This window comes from Aythya ferina (assembly GCF_964211825.1).
Source record: "Aythya ferina genome assembly, chromosome: 6".
Taxonomy (NCBI): domain Eukaryota; kingdom Metazoa; phylum Chordata; class Aves; order Anseriformes; family Anatidae; genus Aythya; species Aythya ferina.
The window spans coordinates 13,266,139-13,291,184 of NC_140303.1; the positions used below are offsets into that span (position 1 = coordinate 13,266,139).

General features: G+C 50.8%; 1 protein-coding gene across 5 annotated transcripts in view; it reads right to left on the bottom strand.

The window, feature by feature from the left end:
- Positions 1 to 3,434, bottom strand: part of LOC311438513 (uncharacterized protein) — a 35,490-nt gene extending 32,056 nt beyond the window's left edge. For 4 of the 5 annotated variants that reach the window (XR_014694152.1, XR_014694153.1, XM_084522969.1 and 1 more), the window contains exons 1-2: positions 2,945 to 3,427; positions 612 to 691 (exon numbers count right to left, since the gene is read on the bottom strand). Coding sequence is in view for 2 of the 5 variants with exons in the window: in XM_084522969.1 (XP_084379095.1) it covers positions 612 to 691; positions 2,945 to 3,006 (142 nt within the window). In the remaining 3 variants the exon portion in view is untranslated. Of the gene's footprint in view, positions 1 to 611; positions 692 to 2,944 lie in introns of all 5 variants that reach the window. The other variant, XR_014694154.1, reaches the window with a different exon arrangement.
- Between the last annotated feature and the right edge of the window lie 21,612 nt (positions 3,435 to 25,046).

Here is a 25,046-nt window from a genome sequence, read left to right on the forward strand (position 1 = left end):
CTAAAATTGAAAGATTTTGTCTCTGCCTCAGTACTAAAATGATTTCCATTTCAAAAGTAGGCTGTGATTTTGAAGTGAAAATTCAACCGTCCCATCCCCAAAGGCTAAAAAGGGATGTTTCGACTTTTTTTTTTTTTCCTAGAGGGCACTTTTGCCTGAAATCAAGATACTCCTACAGCAAGCTTTACACTTGACAAGCAGTGACTTTTCACAGCTAAACATCCCCTTGAATCTCCCAGCAGTCGGGGGCGAGCTGCAGAGCTACGGCTTCCTTCCTGCTGCCCTCGCATGCCGTTTGCTCCATCCTTACTGCTTATTCCTCGACGATGTCGTCTGGCAATCCACACACGTGCCTCTCATTAGCACTTAATACACAGCAAGAGGAGATTATACCTATTTTTCCCATCCAAAATAATCTTCTAATGTTTGAAAATAAATTGCACTAATATGTACCAGCAGGTGTTACCTCTTCAATGTTGTCTTGTTTGTAGCCAGTCACAAGACAACATTCTCATAACATCAGAGGTAAGCAGATGGCACTTATTAATTTACATTGCAAATACACTGCTAATATGTACATTGAAAAGCAAGTTCTGCCGAATGCACCTTACCTGGTTCACAGGGCCCAAGCTCCTCATCTGAGATCAGAAAGGGTGCAGGAAGATCTCTGTCCCATTTAACTTCACTCTTGCTGGAAAATAAATAAATAAATAAATCTGTTTTCCCAACCCTCAAATAGTGCCCTTTCTCAATTATTATTTGTTTAGTTGTCTCTTCTGGTGCAAAATCTGTTGTAGCCATGCTGGTGAGCTGGGCACATGCAGGAGGACACCGTGGCACAGAGCTGAGGGCTCAGTGAATCCCCCTCAGGGCATTATTCTGGAGCAGTGCTCAAAAAGCGAGGGAAAAACCAGAAAAACAAACTAGGATTTCGTGCTCTTTTTCTGCAAGGAGAGATACTGTGCATTAAATGCACATCACCTGTCCACCCAGGCAGCTCCCAGGTGCAGCAAAGACCTTGCATCCCTGCGACGAGGGTTAGAGAACTCCTCCTTGGAAGCATAATCTGCTTTCTGTGAGACACACAGCTATCTTTACAGCTCCATACACACATATATACATCCATGCAGCTCCATGCAGATGTGGATATCTCAGCCTTCCTCAAGCTTCCTGAGGTGGTGAAGTGCAGCGTGGTCCCATCGCCTCCCATCTCCCTCTGATTTCCCATGGAGGATCCCTACCTCAGGGCCAACATGTGCCTTTTTTTTTTTTTTTTAACAGCAGCAGTAAAGGGGCTACCCCAGAGGAGCAAAGGCATTTTGCACCCCCCCGGAGGCCTATTTCCACAGGTGTCGATCAGTGTGCCAGGCACCAAACAGGAGGAAATTGCACCTCAAGTTATTAGAGGCAGCGAGACTCCAGGCTGCACGAGCGCAGCATATGTCCAAAAGTAAACAGATTGCACGAAACTTTCCTAACATGCTGAGGGGCCATCAGTGCCGAATTCGCTGTTCCCGCGACGTGGATCTGACTGCAGGGAGAGGAACGTGCGGCGGGAAGGAGCTGCTGGCTCTGCTTCTTCCCCGTGCTGGGGAGCGGGTGCCTGCATTTGCAGCTCCGCTGGTGGCTCTGCTCAAGCATGTGCTGACCCACCAGGCTGCAAGCAGAGATGCATGGGCATGCAGAGGCTGAAGCGCCTGCAAAGCATGCAAGGTATTTGCTCAGCCAGGCCGCTCAGCAAACCCTGTCCTGCTCAAGAATTCCAGCAATGATCGGGACTGGATAGAGAATTATCAACGCAGATGGACTTAGATTAAAATAGCTCTGTCCCATCTTGCATTTCCCCCCCCCCCCTTCAGTCTTCTGCAGAGCAAGACACTTGAAAATTGTCAGCTAGCTTTCTGGTAGAGGCACAAATAAATGGGCAGCAAAGGGAACCTAACATGACCGAGGAAATCAGAGATGAAACTTTTGGTTAAAGGAATCCCAAAGGTCCCGAAATCAGGGAGCAGCAGCCCAACCTTCTTGCTATGGGCACCAGGGCTACAAAACCCAGCCCAGCTCTGGAAGCTGTGGCAAGGGAGAAGGACAGCCCTGCCACAAGCTCCCAGCCTGTCTAGCAATTCCTCTCTTTCTTGCCTAATGCAAGGGCTCAGCCTGAAGTGCAGCTCCCACGCACTCTGTTTGTAGCCCCTGCCACACTGCTCCATCTCTGGCTTCAGCCTGGAGGGGTGAAGGACCCAGTCCCGTGCTGCAAATCAGCTTGGCAGGACCTCACAGCAGGATTAGGAAGCCTATTGCTGGAGATGGACACCATGATCCACCCCTCTGTGGGACCCCCTGACAGCTCCTGGGGCAGACGCTGGCTCAGGGCACCCACAAAACGGTGGCAAGGGCCCTGCCCTGCCTTGGGGTGCTCTAGCAGCATATCTGGAGATGCTGCCTGGCACGCAGAAGCCGTGCCATGGGAAGGAAGGGAGAGGGTGCTGGGGGAAGGGGCCTCGGCAGCTGTGAGCTTAACCCAGCAGGGAACGGCGCAAGACAATAGATGCCTCTGTTCCAAAAATAGCTGGCGACGTGGAGGCTTTCCAAGGAGGAACCCGAATCTGCAGCGCGCACGAGGCAGGCAGCAGCATGTTGGATGCCAGAGGAGCCGGACAGGCACATTTTGGAAAGCCGAGCAAACGCGCCAACAGATAGGCAGCGTGGCAGCCGGGGGCCTGAACGAGCAGGTGGTGAAACTGCACGTCTTGCTGAAAGACACACCGGGCTCGGGAGCTGGTCGTGCAAGGCTGCCGGGGCCCCCATCCTCTGCAGAGCCAAACCAGAGCCTTACCCCAGGGCAGCCCCGACCACCACGACCTGGTCCCACCACAGCCACCTCGGTGTGCGCCGCTCCTCTCTCCGACGTCCCCCAGGGGGAGCTTTTGGAGCCACTGCTTACCTTCCTTGGGCTCCAAGGTGCATGGAAAGAGGGTCCTGTGTTGGAAACTGTACTCTCCCCATGCTGCTTTAGAGGGATCGTTGCCTGCATCCCACAGCAGAAGGCTCAGTGGGAGACCAAGGGATAGATGGAGTGCACCAGGAGGCCGTGTCAAAAACCACAAAGTTCAGAAGTAAAACTCGGATTCACGTGCGTTTTGGAAGAGCCTTCTGCTCTTCCAGCCTGCCTGGGCTCCAGCTTCAGGGTCTGCCCTGCAAGCAGAGGAACACAAGTGCTCTCACTCACTCCTTTCCTTCAAACAAAGCCAGAAATACTGGTGGAGGTAGCTCAGCAAATATCACAAAATTTGAGGCGAGCATGCAATCTGCTTCAACGCAACAGGCGGTCTTCAGTCGTGTTGGGCTCTGAGGGCTGCAATTCTGCACCTGCCCACTGTCCCCTGCTGTGGCCATCCTGGTGCATGCAGACCTGCTTGTGCCCATGGCAAGGGCTGGACCTGCAGCACCTGAGCACTGGGAGAGCATCACCCACACCTGCAGAGTCTGCACTCAGGAGGGGAAATTCACCCCAGCTGCCAGCCCCGGCTGATAAGACAATCTTCCTTCATCTCTTGCTGCCACTTGCTCCACCTCTATTTTTTTTTTTTATTATTTTATTATTCCAGTTGCACCCAAAAGCCTGCTCTCCCCAGCGTTTCTGCATATCCTGCTCTGCATTTTCCCCTGATTACACCGCGTCACATTGACGTCAGCCAGGGGCACGCTAATGGGGCTTCTTTCATAACCTGCCCGCCCCGGGGCACTCGTTAAGCACTTGGGCTGCGTGATACAGGTAACGGCACTGGAGGCTGATTGCAAGCAGTCCCGAGGGAACCCACGCTGGTTTTTCTGCACAGCCTCCCTGCCAGACCAGGAGCAGAGCAAACACGCTGGGAACGGGGCTGGAAAAGAGCAGGTACCTGCCTTGGCTGGCAGGCTGGCTCTGCGTGCAACGAGCAGTTTGCAGCAGTCAGTTGCACATACACTGCTGAACACAGCACCCGTACAAGGGGAATCGCTTCCAGAAAGTGAAAGAAATCAACTTACAGCTCAGGTGGTTGCACATTTCAAAGCCTGGCATGGCCTTTTTCTTTTCTTTTTTTTTTTTTTTTTTTTTCCCTTTGTGGTGTCATGATCAGGAGAGGTCACAGGAGATAACAGCTTCTGCAGCCCTTGTCAATGCACCGCACCACGGCTCGTACTTCATTTGGGTGGGCAGGACCCATGCATCCACCCCAGGAATAAGATCAAGGGTCTGGCCACAAGCCTGCAGCTTGGGAGATGCTTCATGTTCATGCACTCCAGGGGATTCACGGTGAGCATCAGCCCCATCAGGAGTGCATCAGAGTTATCCCTATCCTCATGTTGGACATGGCTGCATTACAGGGGGGAACGGGTCCTTCCACATTTCCCTTTTGCCTGAGCATCTTCTGAAAAAAAAAATCAATAAATAATAAAAATCTTTAAGAGGTCCTCAGCCCTGACTCTTTTTCCTGCCTACTTGGTCCTTGCTGGAGGATTACTTCAGCTGCTGGACTTCTCTTGATCAAGGAGGATTGTTTGCAATAACTCCTGGCATGGCAATATATTAAATGATAGCCAAACCAGGGATTCAAAGAGAATGGGTTTTGGGAAGAGGGCACAAACCTGGGCTTCATTTTGGGCTACAACCCTAATTTTCAGACTTTGATCTCTCCTTCCCACATAATGAAAATCCATTTCTTGTCTTTGGGGAGTCTATTGTAGACAGAAGAGACCGGCGTGGTTTGCATATGGAAAAGAATTACTACGGGTTGCTTTTTAAAACACTTTTATTGATGTGCTCCCAGTCTCCTGTTTGCTGGTTGGTAATTAAGTCAATTAACAAGCATCTGTTTATTTATTTCCCTCGTTTATGGATGTAAGCAGTTTGGGTAGCAGTTTGTAACGAGGGCCTGCTGTAGCTTGCCTGCCGATACATGAATATTCAGGCGATCGCTTGCCTCCATCCACGGGGACTTTCCTCCTCCACCCCGTTGGGAGGGCGCAGGCTGGGACAGCTCACCCTGTGCCAGCGCCCATCCTGCCCAAAACGCCTGCCTCTGGTGCAGGGACGAGCAGCACATCCCTGGAAATCCATCATCCTCACATCCCTGCCCGGCCTACTGTCCCCTCCTGGACTTCTGGTGGCCCTGACCTTCTGGTGGAGGCTGTGCCCCGAGGAGGCTGGGGACACAGGAGCACCCGGGCGGCGCTGTCCCCGGCTGCCTTGCCAAACGAGCTCCTTACACCCAGAGCCAAGGGCTACGAACCCGGCAGGCGACATTCCTGCGTGGAAGAAACAACTTCTAGAGATGTCTTCAAAGCGTTGTTTAATCACAGGGAGCACAATTAAGGAGGTCTAGGAGCAAGAGAAAAGGGATTAGCAGTATCTGGGAAGAGCATTCATCACGGCGAGCAGTTTGCAGGGGCACATCTGCTGCTGACTCCTCTTTTCCAGATGCACCGGTTTTATTGCCGTGTCAGCAGGATGAATGTTTACTCCCTTCTAAAGCCGTCAGGCGACTCGGATGCTGAAATCGTGTAGTGCTAAGCGTGCTTGTTTTGTAAAAGGGGGGGGGGAATGATGCTCAGAGATGAGGGAATTGCCAGAGTGGATGAGGCTGGCCTTGCATCTTCTGCTCCTGATGTGAGATGCCATCAGCACCTCCAGAGGAGGCTGTGGGGAAGTCCATGGCCTGAACGGAAGGCAAAAGCCCTAACAATCCTTTCAAAACTCCTGGGTTTTGGTAATTGCATTAGCTTACATGAACAACTGGAGCTCAGTTTAGCACTGGTTGCAGCATCCAACCACTGGTTGGACTTTCCAAGAGGACGACACCTTTTTGAGGTCATTGGTGCCAGAGCAGGCGTGAAGCAGAGCTGGAATCACTGCGTGCCGAGGAGGTGCAGGTGGCAGCAGCGAGGGAGGGAGGCACAGGTGGGCAACAGCGGGGCTACAGCTGCCCGTGGGTCACAGCTGCTGTTTGAGCAGCGAGCTGTTTTCATCCGCTGCTGTCCTGGGACACGTGGAGGACACCTTGCGAGGCCAAACCTGCTGGATTCTGTCTTGACTCTGGCCAGGCTTTGCCAGAGGAGCTGCTCTGCTGGTCACCGGGAGCAGATGGCCTCGTTAAAGCAGAGCAAACTCTGCCAAGACCTGCTGCTTTTATGAGCTGCCGGGGTGTGCGCCAGCTGGGAGGTGGCACACGTCCATCTCCTCCCCATGCCCACCATGGCTGGCTGCCTGCCCCAGCTGCCCCCACAGCTGTGCCCGACCTGACAGTGCCCTGTGGTGTGGCAAGGTGAGGAGAAACAGCCCTGCATCCCTGCCGTGTGCTTGCTTTCCTCCTGCCTGCACGCCCTCCCTTTCCCCCACCTCCGCCTCTCCCTGCTACAGTCTCAGTGCTTGTGGCTGAGAGCACGCCAGGGTGCTGACATGACCACGGCTGGCAGGAGAAGGCTGCTATTGATTATTGCTTCATATATTTGCAGATAAAGTTACAGTTTCTGTCTTAAATTAGCATGGTGAGCTCAGAGTCTGCAGCAATACTGCACAGCCTGTGCCCGCCAGCTAATGGGAGTGTGTCAAAAGCTCTCAGCGAGTTTCACCTCACCTTGCCTTCCTCATCCCCCTTTTTTCCAGCATGGCAGTATGGGGAGGTGGCTCTGGGCTGTCCGTGGGCCCTGTGACCACGTTTCATGCTGGTCCCACCAACCACACTGCATAGAGGTCCAGCTAAACACACTCCATGGACATCCCACCAACCTCACTGCATGGAGGTCCCACCAGCCAGCTGTAGCTGGGGCACAGCATGGTCCCCAGGCCATCATCAGGCTCTATGGTGTGCCCAGGACATGGGGGGGTGGCAACAAACCAACCTCAGCACAGGGAATGCTGGCTCCAGCTCCTGCCCCTCTCCAGGGCTGTCACCACGGACCCACTGCCAAACACCACCAACTGCGGGCTGACACCGGGCTTGGGGCGTGGAAACGTTCCCCGGCAGTAAAGCCAGATGGAGACATTCTGCTTCCACTGGATGGGATCCCGCAATGGGTGGGATCTGGATTAAAAACTAATAATAAGCTGCTCCTTGCCAGGTTTTGGTATCTGGCCTATTCCAGTGTTTCATTCTGCATGTGCATTTTAGGGAGCAGGGTGGGGGGACAACACAACAACAGAGGCAGTGAACTTCAGTGTCAGGGCAAGTACCAAATGCTGGGACAGGGGGCAGGAAGGGAACTTCTTCCTCCTGCTTTGCCCCCAGAGAAACCACGCTCATAATTGCATCCTCCGACCTCTCATTTAATCCGACCCCGCATTTAATTCTTTTTAAAGTCTCCTGAAGACACACACGATGAATGTGTATTATTTTCCTGGGCAAATGAAATGATATAGTTTTCCCCAAGGAAATTATTTCTATTCCACACCTTTTCCTTAATCCCACACAATTTGAGAGGCGTCTGATTTATGGATTTCAGAGGTTCCCTTTCCCCCCGCTGCTGCCAGTAACGGGATGGATGGTGTGTTACTGTGCGCTGGGTGGGGATGAGCCGTCTCGGCTGGTGCAGGGCTCGGAGCACACCACGAGGCAGTGTGTTCGCTGAGCACACCCCACGGACGAGCTGCAGGATGAGAACAGTGTCAAACCACTGCCTCTGTGCACATGGGTTTCAAAGAGCAGCACAGGGCTCCTCGGTCGTGCAAAGCAGCTTTTGAACCCAGGGCACACCAGGGGTTGTCCACGTGGAAAGCACAGCATGCATACAGGGTTTGCTTCTCGGTATTCAGGATGAACATTCTGAAGGCACCTTGGCACCAGCCAGTGGAGGAACAACATCCAGCAGCAGTCCGAGTCAGCATGTGTCCCACTGCTTGGGCAGCGATAGGCTTCCTGTGGAGCTCCTGGCTTTTGTAGGGGCTTTCTGGTACCTGTGGGTTGAGCTGGGGTGCTGAGGACAAGTGTCCCCTAACAGGCCACCAATGATGGCCATTGGCCATCTGGCTGGCCATGCCACCTCTACAAAGAGGAGCGGGATTGCTCTGCGAGGCTGAGAGCTGGGCATCCTGCAAGGATGCTGGCAGGATGAATTGTGAAGCACTGCAAGCTGTGCTCTGAAAGAGGGCAGAGACAGCATCCCTGAAGGACCCCCAGGTTAGCCCCGGCCCCACCTAGGACTGTGGGGTCATTAGATCCAGATCCTGAAACATTGAGAAGGGGAGGCTTTGGTGTCAGGGAAGCTGGGAAGCTTCTCATGCCCTGGGAGGGAAGAAGGGGGGGTCTATTCCTCACCGTGTGCATCCAACTGAGAGGCTTTAATGACTGTCTCCAGCAGTCGGAGCCGAGCTACGCATCTGTGCCACCGCTTTGTCTGGCTTCTGGATCAGAGGACGCAGTGAGCAGCACCGGGGGGCCCGCAGGGATTAAAGGAATTATTACTCCCCCCTTTTTCTTTACACGTGACAAGGTAGGAGGAAGATACGAAGGAGGCATATTATGACCACCAAAAAGGGCACTCGGTCCAAATCCCAGGGAGGAGAAATAAAAATGTGAAGTGGGATGAATCCAGTAATTGGCGCACGGGAGGAGGAAAGGCAAAGTGGAGCAGGCAGCGAGGTTACGTTGCAGAGGTGGGTGGTTCAGAGCATCTTCATAATGCAGTCTAAGCAGGATCCCTCCCTGCAATTGTTTTATTACCATTAATAATTGCCTCCGTCTAATGCCTTTCCTCTTCCAAGCCCTTTTTAGACACTCGTGCACATGGAGCCAACAAAGATGCCACGAGTGCTGAAGGCAGGATCTGGCGAGCATGAGCTCTCTGGAAAAAAAATAGAGCTAGAGGGGAAAAATTAGAGAGAGCAGGAGAGAGGAGGCCTTTCCATCCCCTCCGTACCCAGCCCTGCCCAAAGAGGCAGACCTGTATTTTGGGAGCTGGGGAGCTGCCATGCCACAACAGAGCATCCTCCAGCTCTCCTGCTTCGTGGAGGAGCAGAAGGAGAGGGATGAGGAGAAGAAATCAAATTGAAAACAAACGAAAACAAACCAACAAAAAAATGTTTTAATTGGAAAATAAGTAAGAATGGCTTATTTCAAAAATGGAGCAGCAGGTTTGGGTGGGACAGGGAAAACTTTTCCAGTGAGGAAGGGAGCTGCTGGTATTCAAGTAAGATGCCATTTAGTTAATTTTCCCAACAGGATATCTGGGGGCACAACCTACCCTTCACCGAAATTGGGTGTCCGATGTACCATGACTTTACTGCACAGCCTTGTCCAGCACTCCCCATGGCAGATTCAGGGCTGAACATCCCCCGCGGCCCTTCCCTGGGACATCTTGTCCTGCCTGGGGAGAGAAGCGCTCCAGGACTTGCGCATATTCGCGGCCCCTGCCCTGTGATGGTGTAAGAGCCCCACGCAGGAGGATTTCACTGACAAAGGGACTGCTCTGGGCTCCCGTTCAACTGGGAGATGAAATAATCCTAATGGCATCATCTCATTTGGCCTTTCTTCTGCTCCAGCTGTTCCTGCTTCTCCTCCGGAGATGCAGCTGCCTTCGTGAGACACTGAATTGGGGGAGGAGAGATTTTGGCTCCTGCCTCCCAGTGCCCCCCGCACTTTCTGTGATGGCGGGGCTGCCCCTGAGGCTGGTAACACAAGCAAGACAAACCTTGGCTGTTCTGTGCGGCCACGTCTGGATTTCAGGGCAGGCTTTCCTGTTTGGACAAACGCATGGCTCGGGGCGAAATTCAAGAAGGTGAAAATCCGCACGCTGCGCATCCAAGAATATATCAAAGCGAGGGAAGCTGGGGCTGCAATTTCCATGCAGTGCTGGGCACGGCCACAGGCCCACCAGCGGCTCCTCGCCTTCATCCCATCCCTCGTGGCCCCCCACTGCTCACACCCCATGCTGCCATGGCTACAGCCTCACATTGGAGGCGCAGGGAGGTCGCAGCCATAGGGTAAGCTGTGGTTTTCCTGGATTTCCTCCCAGAAGTGGCTTGGAGGGGCTAGAACTTAAAAAATAAATTGTATACTGAAATATGCTGGAGGCACCAGCACAGCTAATTGTGGTGTCTCTGTGAATGCCTGCTGATTTCTCACCTCCTGCCACAGCCTTGTTTCAGGCACCAGTGCTACTCAAATTGCTCCCGATCCAGGGAGGGGTGTGAAAACCTTGGCTACGTTAGAGTTTGTGGGCAAATCTGATCTCGTCCTGATCTGCTGGGAGGTCTTCTTGGTGGGCTCGCCCACAGACTGGGGAGGGGAATGAAGCCAGTGACAAAAAGGCTCCTGGTCCTGCTCCTGGGCTGGAGCTCTTCCTTCGGAAGCTTCTTGCTGTTTCTAGGGACTCACTGGAACCCCTGAGGTTGAAGTCAGGAGTTTAACCCGAGCTCGCCTGAGGCTGTCACAGGCTACAGGCACCTTCTGGTGCTGGGCACAAGAGAAGGTGCCCTTGCTTACCAGCAGAAAGCCAGGAGAAAGCCAGCACAGGAGGCAGGTCACCAGCAAAGCCACCTCCTGTTGCAGAGAAGATGCTTTCCTCTTCATCCTCTACAGAGGCCACATTTCTGGCAGCAGGCTCAGCACTTGCTGTGCCCAAGTTTTCCCAGCAGCTCAGCACTCAGCAGCCACCCTGGGGCTTGTGCTGCTTCCACGTGTCCCAGCAGCCAGCTCCTTCCTTCTGTGCCCAGTCACCTCTCCGGGCAGTGTGAGCCACCACAGGTGCTCAGCCTCTTCTTTGTGCAGTAGTTATGGACCTTCTCCCTAAGTCAACATTAACGTTGAGCTGCCTGTCTCAGAGGATTTCCCCAAATGGCACAAAAACATGCCGCGACCGATACGGCTGCTGAGGCAGGCCTGGCAAAGGCACTGAGTACTGGTACAGCACTGTGCTTGGAAGGGATCGAGCTGAAAAGTCTGCTCCTGGGGAAAACAAACAAACAAACATGCCCAAATCCCTCTGATATTTGTCTGTTTCCCAGACAAAAAAAATAAATGTGGAAAAAAAAAAAAAAGCCAGACACTTCCAGTACCACCCTGTCCTTTTGGTGTCTCTTGTTCAGGAGAAGATCTCTCTCTTGAAAAGCAGAGAGCCTTCCCAGGCAGTGGGACAGTGACCAGACCCACAGAGCTGGCTCATGACGGACATCCACCCCAGCAAGGTCCCTGCATCCCCTGCTGATGCCAGGCAGGAATACCACACGGGTTTATTCAGCCTCCCTGCATGCCCAGCCTGCCTCTCCCCATCAAGTGCTGGCCTGATGGCAAGAGGCCACGTTTCTAGAGGTGCTGAGATACCCTCACCTCTATGCTCGTGGGCCACCTGCCCCATGCACAGAGGACAGGAAGCCAACATGAGATGCATTAAGCAACTCCTGGTTGTCCTGATGAGGAGCTGAGCATGTAAAGGCTTTGGTAAAAGGCTTCAAATGAGCCCCTGGTCCCATGAGAGGAGAAGCAAAGTGTTCATATTTGAGAGGGACAGCTGAGATCTGTAGCTGTCTCCTAAAGAAGTGAAAAGCATTTCATCCTTTGCAGTACTCCCCATCACTGCTAGGGAGACTGCACTGCCCTCAAGAGCATCCTCGCTGAGAAAAACATGGTTTCATCAAATTTTGGTACCACAGCTGAAGCGTGGCACTTCCTCACACAAATTGCTGCGAATGCTGGAGGGCTGGACCAGCAAACATGCAGGGTGAAGGAAAAACCTCCCAGGACTGCTGCCTGCTCCCCGCTGCCTGGAGGGGGAAGCGACACAATGGAGAGATTACAATAAGCCCATAAATCAATGGGGGGAAAGCGGGGAGCATAAACACCGAGATGATCGCTGAATACATAGGGAAGTGGACATATAAGCAGAGGCAGAAGTTTTAATAAATATACATTCCTGGGGAAGCTCAGCCTTTCTTTATCCACTCGGGACCATGCTCACCAGAGCAAGATACGGGGCTAAGCAGCCGGGGACATGGGCAGCGGGGCCAAGCCAAGCCCCAGTGCCCACAGTTGGTGGAAGGAGAGCCCCTCCCCGGCCGTGTTCTGCTTGCATAAGCAACATTCATGCAATTAAATTCAAAAAAGCAATAACATCCCCAGCAATAGATCCCGCTCATGATAGCCCAGGGAACAGATAAGGATCCAGGAGATATGTTATTCCTGTTGAAGTCCTGGTCACAGTGACCTCCGTGGATATTTTAAACCAAGCTGTTTCAACTCTGTTTCTTTATTTGTTTGTGCTTCTATCCCCTATTCAAAGAAAAACACAAAGACCCTAAGCCCTGCTGTGTATCTCCAGCTTGCTAGGTTTCCTTTTTCATTTAATGAGGCAAAGAGCAGTTAATTAAAAAAAGGCCTCCATCTCCCAGCCGGCACACCGCCCTCAGCCCAAGCGGCCCCGTGCACGCGGCTGTGTGGGTGCCACGCAGGAGGGAGAGGCAACGCAAGGCAGAGGCTGCCCACGAGTGGCCCTAAATCCTAAATCCTAAACCCACGAGTGCCCCTTGGGGCCTGCAGAGCCGGGAAGCCCCCAAAATGGGGAGGAGAAGTGCCAGCCGTGCAACAAAGCCGGCGGGAAGAGAGCTCCCTCGTCCTCGGCCTCCTCCCAGCAGAAGAGAAAAGGCACTTTGAGGGGATCTGTTTGCACCACCCAGGGGTCCGGTAAAGAAGTGACAAAGCCAAAGTGAAGCAGGCCTGCAGGAATGAAATCCTCCAGTGCTGCTCCCCTGCGGAGCTGACAAACAAACAAACAGAAACAAAGGGAACCCCTTTGTCTCCCTCGACCTCCGAAGCGTGGCCACCCCATGGCACTGGGGCGCTCAGCTCTCACGCTGCAGCCCATGGAAGGGGACCCGTGCCCTCCTGGGCAGCCTTGGTGGCTAGTGGGTGAGCATCCTGGCTAGCAAGAGAGAGGGGTGGGTGGTCTCACAGCCCGCAGCCCCCTGCAGAGCCCCGTGCCCCTGTCCTCACACGCTGGCGATGCAGGGGGCTGCTCCCCGAGCAGCAGGCGCGCATGGCGCCGTTCAAAGCCCCTCCATGTAATTACAGAGCCGTGGTTTCTGCTGGGCTTCCGCACACTTAATCATCCTTTCTCATCTGCGTTTAATACCCTGAGCGCTGTCAGAGGGCGAAAACACAGCCTTTGCATCCAGAAGGACAAGAGTTCCCTGCAACAGCTGCTATATTTAACAAAAAACACACTGGGTTGCCATGGCAACCCTGCTTTCTAAAAATAGCAGTGCCATATACAGCACAGCCGAGAGCACAGGCAGCGCCGGCGGAAGCTGCTTCAACTGGGAAACACAAGGAGACTTGTATTCCTCCCGGGAGCTGGCACCGAGCAAACGCTGCGAAATCACCCCATCCTTCATTAATTAAAGCCTCGATCCAGTGCAGAGGATCCCCGCTTCCCTCGTCTCAAGCATCCCTCCATCCCCTCCTGCACAGGGGCTAAAGCACGGCCAGGAGGGGTGCAGCTGCGTGCTGCCCTGCGCCAGGGTGCTCTGCCTCCCGGCACCCTGGTGCCCATGCTCTGGAGGCCTGCAGAGGCCAGCTGCCCTGTTTTTTTGGTGGGCAGGTTTTTTTTGTGTGTGTGCAGTTTTTTGGGGACAGGTTTTTGGGGGTCAGGTTTTGGGGCTCCCCCCCGCCAGCAGGTCTGTTCTGGTGAGGCTGTGTTGTGAAACCTTGGAGCTTCTGGTCCTGCCTTGCTGGCTCTGCATCACCTACAGTGCGGCTCTCAGAGCCATGCCCAAGGTGGGCAGGTCTCCAAGTGGCTTTCTGACCTCTGCTCCAACACAACCTCTGGTTATTGAACCAGGCTCACCCCACAGAAACCTTCCCCTTTCTTCTCTGAAACACCGACCCCATCAGCACAGCACAGTGAGCAAAACACGCAACGGGCACCCTCTAGCATGAGCCAGCCCAGCGCCTTCTGAAATCTGATTAGCAAGGCTGAGCAGTCACAGCCTGCTTACAAACAGCAGTTGCTTCCAATTGCAGGCTAAGCCCGCAGCCATCTCGCTAATTCTCCTTGACATTTCTTGCTCCGAGTGGAAGGAGCACGCTGCCAGACTGCAGCCCCCCAGTGCTGTTTCCATGTCCCGGCTCTACTCTCCCGTGCAGTGCGGGCTTCGAGGAATCCTGGAGCACGGCGGTGGAGTGCCGCGTGCCTTCTGGATGATGCATGGCTCTGCTTGACTTCTGCACCCTCCTTTAAAAGGAAGGCGTTGGGTAGGGAGGAAGGGCTCTTGAAGAGGAAAATGCTTCACTTTGTTGTTAGCAGTGTGTGTGAGTGCTCATTTATTCCCCTCTTTAAGAAAAAAAAAAATACAGTAACGACAAAAAAACACACATTGCCAGACCTGATGGGAACTTGACTCAGTTCAGTGCAAGGTTTTCCCTAACTCATGACTGACACCAGCAGACTTGGAGGAAAACAAGGAACCCTTCAGTGTGCGTTTATGGGATTACCTGCAGTGGATGGCAGCAGTGCCAGCACTTCTCCAAGACTTGGTGTGTGTTCGGCCTCAGTTTTCTGCCAGTCATGTGTTCCATAAATTCTCCCATGACTGGAATATTTGGAGTTTTCCCAATGCCTTTAAAGGATCTTGAAACAGCCAAATTTAGGCTTCTGTATAGAAAAAGGGATTTAGTGTGCCTCATGATCTCCATGGACAAACTGGTTGAGCAGGGATCATAGGACACATACATGCTGAAGCCAACCCATAACGGTGAAGTCTTACCACAGGTAGGAATATCATGGAGGATGGTGTCATTTGGCTTGAAACCTGGCTTCTTCAACAGCCCAGAGCTCGAGCCACTAGGGGCAGGCACTCCAGGCAGCTCACGGTGCCCACCAGTCTGATGCTCCTACAAGTGCAGATGTGGCTGTTGTTTCTGCAAGCACAATTAGGCAGGCAGGAGAACATGGTTTAAGCAACCAGACCTCCTCGTGTTCACAGGTGGGGCCTGAAGCTGAAGCCCAGGGATGGATAACCCTTGCTAAGCCCCTGCAGAGCCACCCTCAGACATGCGCCTGACCTTCTGTCTTTGGGGTAGAAGACAAGGACATTGTTTTCCCTAGGAAAAGCCAGGGTGATAAAACACACATCAGGAGCATCACTTGCCATTTTGGACAGCTTGCCAATGCCACGCCAGGGCCACAGGCCCTCTCTGCAGGCTTTCACACAAATTCATCATGCAAAACTAAAACCTCCTCTCTGCACACAGGAGCACCAGACTTTGCCAAATGCATGAATCCACTTCCCTGCTGGGCATGCAGGGAGACCGAAGGGGGGAAGGCTGGCGAGCAGCATGGCTCTCTCGTCTCATTGCATCCCCCAGCCACACCGGACACATCAGCGCTGCCTCCCCTTTGGCTCTTGGCAAGGGAACACGTCTCTCCTCCATCCACCATGAAACCATCAGACTCTGCGTTTGCTGAATGCACTGGCATGACACGATCACTGCAGACGCTCTGCTACCCCAAACCAGTGTGTTACTGGGTGCACTCTCACTACGTGTGCTCCCCAAATCTGGTTGCAGCCATCCCTGCAGGGAGCTGGCTGCAGGGAGCCGGGGCAGGGGAGCTGGCGGAGGCATTAGCGGTGACCACACGTGAGGACTTTGGGTTTTGTTTGCCTTATCGTGCTTCGTCCTGACCCACTTCCTGGCCAATCCCCACTCCCTGCGAGCTCACTGCAGAGGGTGCATAAATAATGGATGCTGCTTTGACTCCCCCCACCACCTGCGCTGCCCCACTATCATTTATGCTCAGCATCTTCCTGCAGCCTCCCCCAGTCCCTAGGAGCTGAGCACCATCTCCCTTCTCTGTTTTATCTCAGATCTGGCCTTCATTTACCACTGCCCTGTGTCCTTCCTCCCTGCAATGCCCAGTATGGAGGGGGATGGCGTTTCTTCAGCTCGCAGGCTGGTAGACACTGAAGACCGCATGCTGGTGGCTGAATCAGCGACACAGCAGCACCTCCTTGCTACTGACAGGGGCAGTAAATTCCCCGGCACTTGCAGTGCACAGGTAAGTCTGCGATGTGTGTGTGTTGTGTGAAAGGAAGCATTGGAATGGTGAATATTTCCCAGAATTTGCAAAATTGAAAAGGGCGTGGATGAGATTTAAACTAAACTCCGATGTGACAGCAGGAGGCCCGGCTCCTTGGGCTGGGCATGGATGCAGAGCGCTGAGCTGGACCAAGTGGATCAGGTGGAGGATGCTTGCTGCTGGGGGCTGGTGCTTTTAAAGCAAGGCAGGGAGTTAAGTGCACAGATCCTGTTATTGCTAATGGTGTTTGTGTTTAGAGCTCCCCAGGCGTTGCTTTAGAAACTGCCATGCCCAGGCTGTTAACCCAGTCTCACCTGCTGTTTAGCTTTTGATACTCAGATGCAAAATTGCATTGTGTTTGGATGTGCAGAGTATGTCTTGAAGTGCTTGCCACAAGAGCTGCAATTTGCCTCCTGCGCTCCTGCCGCTCGGCTGGTTGAAACAGAAAGGAGATGGAGCTGCACTACCTCAGAAAGGGTGGGCAAGTGGGCAGCGGGCCCACCCGCTCTCCTTGCCAGGAGGAGATGGGAAAGGGGAACCACTGGTGGTGCTGAGAGGCCTGATGGGTGGAAATGGGACCCCCTAAATGTCCAGCTCTTCATCCCCACTCCACTCACCCAAGTCTGGCAGCTCAGACCAACCCCTGGACACAGCCACTTCTCAGCACTGGATACACAAGGCACAGCAACAGCAGAAGTATCACAGACAATGCTTAGCTCCTCAAGGCCCTCCAGTGTCCCACCTCACCAGCGTTGCCAGAGCCACCACGACTCCCTTGTCCCACTGCTGGCTACTGGAAAGCAGCTGAGCTCTGCCTAGCCCCCAGAAAGTCTCCATGCAGCAGCAGCAGTGGGAGCAGGGGGCAAATGTTCACCATCTTCCTGGGGGCCTGGGCAGCTTGGGTGTTGAAAAAAAAGAGAGCGATTATAAACCAGAGCCACCTCCCTTGCTTTGGCCAAGGGATGGTCCCAGGCAGCACAGTCTGTGCGCTTGTAATAAATCTGACCTGCTCTGTGCTTGCCAGCATACCCCGTGATGAACAAGCCCACTTCTGGCAGGCAGAAATGAGAAATATCTCAGCAAGACTTGTGTTTCATTAGGAGCCTACGGGAAGCCCACGTTACAAGCCAAAGGACACGCTGGTGCATCCAGCCCGCTGGAAATGATCTGACCCCGTCAATGACAGAGATCATCTGCATGCTCTGCATAGCTGCTCTCTGAAAGGAGAGTCCGCCTGCAGAGACAGCATCTCCTGATACAAACCTGGCCAAGCTTCTTCTTTCCAGGAGTTAAAGAAAAATAGAACATGATTTAACAAGCCTTCTCGTTGGCAGGAACGTCCTCTAAAATAAGAGCAGACGCTCGCTTCTCCTTGTCCCTTGCTTCGCATGCACTTGTATTTCTAAGATGGTTTTTCTTCAGGTGACATTAACACTTTCTGGGTCAGAAGCAAGCCAGAGAACCCACACAAGCCAAAACTCACTATGCTGGGTCCTTCCCAAGCATCTCAGAGCACAGCTCTGGCGTGTAAGTAATGCAAGAGAATTTTGTGAGCTATGGTAAATCCTCTCCAGAGTGCCCAGCAAGCACAGGTCACCGCTCAGCCCGGGGAAGGGGCATCGCTCTTTCAGTGCAAGGCAGTGGGAGAGCAGCAACCATGCACTAGGCCTGCCACCAAGGACCAAAACCCAGCCCATCAGCCCTAAAACTCAGGTTTGGGGGCATGGCAGAAGGGAGCATCCTGCATGGGAGCCCTGGGAGGGGTCCTGTGGGGTGAGAAGCACAAGCTACGAACACAGCCAAGCACTGCAGTGGCCTTGTAGGACACCAAACCTGTGTCCTCAACCTCGGCCAAACAGGGATTTTGACAATATCCCTCTCTTAATTTTGTGTTTGCAGATATTCCATTGAGGAATTCCTTGCTTAAAACACTTTTTTTTTTTTTTTTTTACCAAAAAAAATGAGTTTTCCAGTCCACTTAGGTCAAAGGCCCTAAGGCCAAACCTGGTCGCCAGAGTGGAGCCAAACCAACACAGAGCTGGCACCAGGTACCTCCCTGGGACCTCTTTCTCTGGCCTTTTCTTGAACACAGCCTGGTAAAACCACCCTGAGTTTTGCCTTGGGTTTAATTCTTTGATCCAAGCAGGGTCTGTCTTTGGGAGGCAGGAATTAAGTAGCACAGCTTTTCCAAAATAAACGGCTCCACAATTGCTTTTCCATAACAAGGAGGTTGTTTTCTTAGGGCAAACCATTTTTTATTCTTGCGGAAAGTGTCGGCAGGAGGAATAGCCAGAGAAAACCTGGCTATGCTACTATTCTGGAGCTATTATCATCAGGTAGAAAAGCCAACGAGTTTCCCCTCTGCAGTGTTTGTGGCCAAGCCAAGCTGGCAAATGGGACTGACCTGCTCCTTACCTCTCCCTCGGCTCAGTGGAGGATGTCGGAGTCGGGGTTCCCAATAAATACCCGCAGCTTGGGCTGGGGGTGTGGGGAGAACACTCTGTCTCCAAACCAAAAGGGCAAAGAAAACATGGAGCTGCTCCAGCGAGGGAGAAACGTCTGTAATTAATGTAGTGGGAAAATTACACGTTTATATAGCCCCCCCAAACACAATAGCAGACATCCATTTCCTGCAGGGCTGTGGAGGCTTGCCAGACCGCAAATAAATCACAAAAACACAAAGCCAACAAGGAGGAAAAGAAAGAGGAATTATCACATAGGATGCAGCAGCCTTTGTACCAGGAAAATAATCAGTGTCTCCACCAGACATCTATTGTTTATCAATAATATTCTCTAACACTCCCGCCATTTGAGCCTCGTCAGGGAAGTGGTGCTCAGGTTGCACGATGGAGGTCTCCTCGGATCCGGCAGGCTCCAAACGCACAACAAAGAGGTAGCCTGGGAGATGCACTGACCTGCCCAGGAGGCATTTGTGGGACCAGAATGAAAAAAAAAAAAAAATCCAAAACAAACACAGCACAATAAACTTGATATTAAATAGACTTTGGCATGGGGGAAAAAATACTAATGAATAAACCAAAGCGTCCAGCTTTCCTCTAGGGAGATTGTGCCTGGCGTGCAGGGACCGAGGCACGCAATGGTCTGGCAGCACCTCCACTGATGCTGGAGATAAAACATTAAGGAACAGACAGTTTTAGTGAGGACTTGCAGTCCTACTCCCATGCATTTCCCTCCCCTCATCTTTCCCCATCGAGGCTTAATGCCACAAACACCAACTCCACAGCACGTTCAGGTCAATGAGAGCCTCTTCATTGACTTTCAGCTGCCTTTGGCTCAGGTACTGGGATCACGCCACCAGTTTTATGACTTCCTCTGTGGCTTATGAATTTGGGCTTTATCAGCAACAGGAGACTGCACGAGAAGGCCCATTAGAGGATTTCAGGAGGGCAGTTCCTGTTTTCTTCTTAGCCCAGGGCCACGTTAAATGAATTGTGGGCCTGCACCATACTTTCCAGAATATATTTTGGAGACAGCAATGCCAGTAAATGCATGAATGCGTGAGCACTCCTAAGTGTTGTGTTTTGTTTTTTGTTTCCTACATCTGCTCTGTGTGTTTTAGGGTGAGTGCTGCTGGCGAGGCTCCTGATGGAGACCACGCAGGGCACCAGGAGCTCTGGCTAGCAGGGTCTCACCACACAGGTGTCTTTGCTTGGCCCTGGTGGCCAAGACATCCCCTATTATCATGTGGAAGCATCCCCATCATCTTTACATGCTAAAGGAACATTCAAAGGTGGCCTGTCAGGCTGGAGTTGGTTTATCTCACTGAGCATCCTTATTTTCCTGCCTTGCCACCAGATTTCCATCAGAACCAGAGGACTCAAGACCTGGAACAGCTGAGATTAAATTCGTAGCCCACTCCTGGCTCACCAACCCCAAAAACTCTCACTTCTTGCTCTTATTCTCCCATTCCTGGGAGGGAGGAAGGAAACACAGTCAGTATTTAGCAGTATCAGGGGACCAAGCAAAATGCTTTGCCACACCTAAGGCATTTAAGCTTTTCCTTTCTTCCCTTGGACCACTAAAATAAATAAATAAATAATTTTTTTTTTTTAAGTGAAATTGTATATACTGGCACACACACAAAAGTGAAACATTTTTTTTTTTAAGGAGAAAACTGTATTTCTCTAAGTAATTATTGGCTGCCATTCAGGGCATAGAGAGAAAAGCAGCCATTGATGTCCGACTGTTCTTCAGTGATTGGGCTTTTGTGTTTTGAACAACATACATAACTCTGATAAAGGTATTAGTGCATTTCTTGGACAGAATAATGAATTATTAAATGCAAAGCCCTCTATTTATGCACTTCAATGCTGAGAACTTAAATGCAAAACCTTAAAGACATCCAAACTCTCCAGGTCCCCACAGCAGCTCTTTCTGTGCTACACAGATGAAGTACCTGCACTGGTCTGGCTGCATGTAGGGGGTGTGCATTTTGGGGTGTAAGGTAGGAATAGATGCTTCCTGGGTATTTGCTCCAGCAGTAATATCCTCCACACCGAGCACATAGCAAGCTCCCTCTTGAGCTCATTATGACTAAGTGGCACACAGGAACCGATAAGCACATTCAGGATAAACACATCTGGAAGCGGGCTGCGAGCTACAAAGAAATGCTTATTAACACACTTTTCAGGGTAAAAATGGAGCAAAACTAAAATATGGCAAGCACAATTTCAAGTTTTATGTTTTTGGAAAAAAAAAAAAAAGAAGAAAGAAAAAAAAAGCCTTCCTCAAACCAGAGGATTCAAAGCAGCTTTGACATTTTCCAAGCAACAGAATAATTTTATTGTTTGTTTGTTTTGTGTTTCCATTTTCTTTCAAGCAAAACTGTCCCTATTCAGGCTTTTCGCTTGTGGAAAAACTTCATTTCTAAACTGGAATGAAAGACAGAGATTTTCACAGCAAGAACCCCATCCTCACTGTTCCCCCTTGGATCTGCCCCACAACCAGGTGGGTTTTTGAGGGGTTTGTCTCAAGCTCACAAGGTACAGCAGCCCTCAGGGCTACCTACATTATCTTTTTGAAAAAACCCCAATCTGTCCAAGTCAATGCATGTCTGGCAAATGTGCCGGAGCACAGCTGGAGGCCAAATCATCCAAGCCAAGAGGGGAAAGGCTGATCTATCCTTGACACTGGGGCCCATCCCAGGAGAAGGGAGATGCCTGCAGCCCTGGGCATCCTTCTTCAACGGCCAGGGGGACAAGGAGTGCAGTGCCACCCATCCCAGAATCCACCCATCGGGGTTCTTTATCCAAAACACAAAAAAAAAATTCATCCCATGTCTGTAAATCTCCAGGCAAGGAATGTGCACCAGTCCTGAAGCATGCTGCAGTCCCCATAACTGTATGGACTCAGTTTAAAGGGTGTCTTTAAAGATGTGACAGGATGTTCCAGAGTCAGAAAGCACTCGGTAGTTCAGGCAACAGTTGTTAAAGCCTTGTGTCCTTGTTAAACGTCAATATATTGAGGGGGAGAACTTCAGCAAGGTACAACTCAAGCAAGAGGCAGCTTGCTTAAGGCAAAGTGACCCTAGAGAAGTGCACAAGATGGCACTTGTACACATGACATCCAGGGCATAAAACAAATAAAGTAGCACTCAGGTGGGTCCTGAGCTGGGTGGAGAACAAGAAATAGGAGGTGTGCAGAGAGGAAAAAGCTAGGTTAGTCTGTCCACACAGGCAGTAGGACCTGATGATCCTGAAGGTCTTTGTAACCTGGAGAATTCTATAGTTCTGCATGGAGAACAAGGAGTGAAGAGTTGCAAAGCAGGGTGGAATCCATGAAAGCCAAGGGTTGGCAGCAAAATCCTGTTTTGCTTTTGGGTCCCAGGCCAAAAGGCACTAGGCAAAAACAAACAGACAAACAAAACAAAAACAACAACAACAAAGGTTGTTGAGTCAGCAAATGGGCTCCTGTGCACACATGTGGCAGGGCAGGGAATGCAGGATGCTGCTCCCATCAGAGGTGCAGGCACAGATCATACCATGGAGCAGAGGCTGAACCCTGAAAAGCCAACGGAGAGGGGGACAACACTGGTCTGGGACTGGGACACAAGCTGAGCTACATCTGAAGACTTCCACCTACAGTGTCAAAAGAGGGCCTTTTCCCCTTAACTTCTATAAAAAGGAACAAAAAGCCTGCACAAAATTGTTTTAGGCTAACCCTAAAGTGAAAGTTCATTGTCTTTAGCTAGACTTCAAAAACAAAGTCTCTGACCTGAAATGTTTAATTTGACCTAAATTCTTTTACTTTGCTTTTGGTTTCTGGGATACATTAAGGAAATGGGCCAGTTTTAAAATACAACTGTAGTTTAACTCAGGCTTTTTTTTTTTTTTTTTTTTTTTTTTTTTACCGTCGCCAGTTTTTTCTTTATTGTTTTTTTTAGAGATCTCTGACAGATCTCACTGAACCCCTGGCTTGAATGCTAAAAAAGTTCAAGGATGGCCCAAAATCCCAAAATAGCATGTTCTGGGATGATCTGAAGAAAAAAATAATAGTCTGGTGCACTTTGGAGGGTTTGGTTGGTTGGCTGGTGGTTGGGTTTTTTGGTTTGTTTTGGTTTTTGTTGGTTGCAAAATATTTAACAAGGGAAAGAACCAACTTTCCAATTAAGTCATTTGAGAAAATGCAGTGTTTACTCAGTCAGATGGCTGTTTTTAACAACAGCATCTTTCTAGGTTTTAAGATCTGTCAGGACCAGGGTAGAAACAACCATTTCCCTTCATGCCAAGTGCCCTTGAGTTGTAGAACAACTGCTTCTAACCTCATCTATGAATAATAATGCCAGTTGCACTGTGTTTTCCTTTGCTTTCCTGTTTTATCCACTTGGGAATCTGTTTATTGCCTCATAAAACAGTGCAAGGCTACTATTAACCTGTAATTGATACATTAAAAAAAGGTAGGGGATACCTATGGAAAGTAACTGCTCTGCATAGGGCACTCAGTACTTTATAAACCTAAATAACTCTACTATACCACACAAATATCTTTGCTTTTGGCACTACAGAAAGCCAAGATCAAATCAGCAGAAAGCAAAATACAGAAGGAGAAGCAATCAAACCTCAGAGATGCTCCACGCTGATATCCAGAAATGAGAGCTTCTCATTTCTGTTCGACCGTGGCTGCCCCCCTGAGTTGCCCTATCCCCGTCACCCCCACCACATCTGAAAACATTTGAGCCAAAGACATGAAGAGGAGTTTTGAAACCAAGAGCAGCTCAAAATGCAAAGCACAAGTGCAGGAAACACATTTCACCTAGGTCTGGGACATTCAGAAGGCCCCTGGGTATCTCCCGGCCATCTCCGAGTGCAGGTTGTGCATCCCCTGCAGGCTCCTTGGAGCAGCATATGGGTTCCAGCTGAATGTCTCAAAAGAGCAGCTTTTCACTCAGGGCATCTATTCCCTTACAAAACCTCACTCTTAGCCCTGCCCCCAACCATGTTTCTAGCTAGAAAATCCGTGCAGGTAGGAGAGAAAGTAAGATGCCTCATTTCAGCCCTCTTTGTGAGCTCCTCAGGGCTTGCAGTGGGCATTTCAATTGACATGGGATGTGACTTGCTCTTGCTAACAGCACCAAAACTCTTGGAAAGTACCTGCCTCACCAGCACTAAGCATGCCCTTATGCCCACAATGGTGCACAGAAATAAAAGTTGCAGATTTTCTTTTCCTTCTTCTATTAGGCTCTTCTCAGCCCAGTTCCTCTGAACTGCAGGGGCTTCTCTCCAAAGAGAAAGTGTTTTTCATTTTCATTAAAACATTGGTGGGCAGCAAGAGACAAAGGACAAGGAGAGAGCAGCCTACTTTTTCCATACATCTGGGGAGGGAGTGAACGGATGTAAAACACCAGCATTGTTTGTAAGCATTTGGAATGAAACAAATCATTTGCAGACGTGTATCAGATTGATTTCACTTGGAGAAAAAAAAAAAGAAAAAAAAGAAAAAAAAAACAATAACTGTTAGGACAAATTAAGAGTCACAACATTGTGCTGCTTTCCAGATAAAAAGCCTTTGGTTATTTTATCCTATTCTTTCAGAGGTTTCCTTACTATTGCATTTAGCTGCCCACTTTGAAATTTTAACCAGTTTCAAAGGGAATCCTAGTCTCAGAATGGATTTGCAAGGCTGGCACCAGGCTTGTCTTGTCCTTTGAGCACATTGTTAACAAGTAAATGTCCTTGTGCTTTGCCGTGCTGCTGGGGAGGTCATTGTCACATGATAACCCTGTTAGGAAACCACATTTCATGATGGCTGGAACAAGGGTTGGCAGAATCCACTCGGTAGTCAGGGGACTGCACAGCTCATCTTAAAAAAGAGAAAGAAAAAAAAAAAAAGAATAAAAAAAAATATGTCTGGGTTTGAGGCAGGTGACAGTAACAAGCAGCGATAAATGAACATCAGTCTCTGTTCACAGAAGATTTCTCATCTTGGCCAGGTGCCAGGTGCACTGCCAATTAGGATGCCTTAGTCCTTGTTGTCAAAACTGCTCTATTTCACCTCCCAAAAGTATATATTTTTTTTAATTAAAAAAAATAAAATAAATTACATATTCTCTCAGCCAAATGGGAAGAGTGGGTGATGCCTGGGTAGGAAACAGAGGCAGGTGCTCCAGCCTGGACCACTGAAGGTGCCTCCAGCCTTCTAGATGTGTGAATGTCATTTTCCATTCCTTGCTATTCCCCTATACCATTGGGTGATTGCCTGTGCTCAGCACGGCTGTGGTTCCTACCAGGCACTCAGACAACTACCATTGAGCAGCAAAAGCAGTTATAACACATCGGTACTCTCTAGAAGACCTGAAATGTGCAGTCACAGCAGCCCTGGTCCCAAAGGTAGAGGCAAGCCTATTTTTTGGGTCTGATTCAAAGCAAATGGCACCTAACTCGCAATGGCAGCTAACTTGCTGCCATCATCAGCCTTGTTCACAGAGCAGAGGGCAGCAGATGCAGGGTCTTGCATCCCAAAACTAGGGCAGCAAAGCAGAA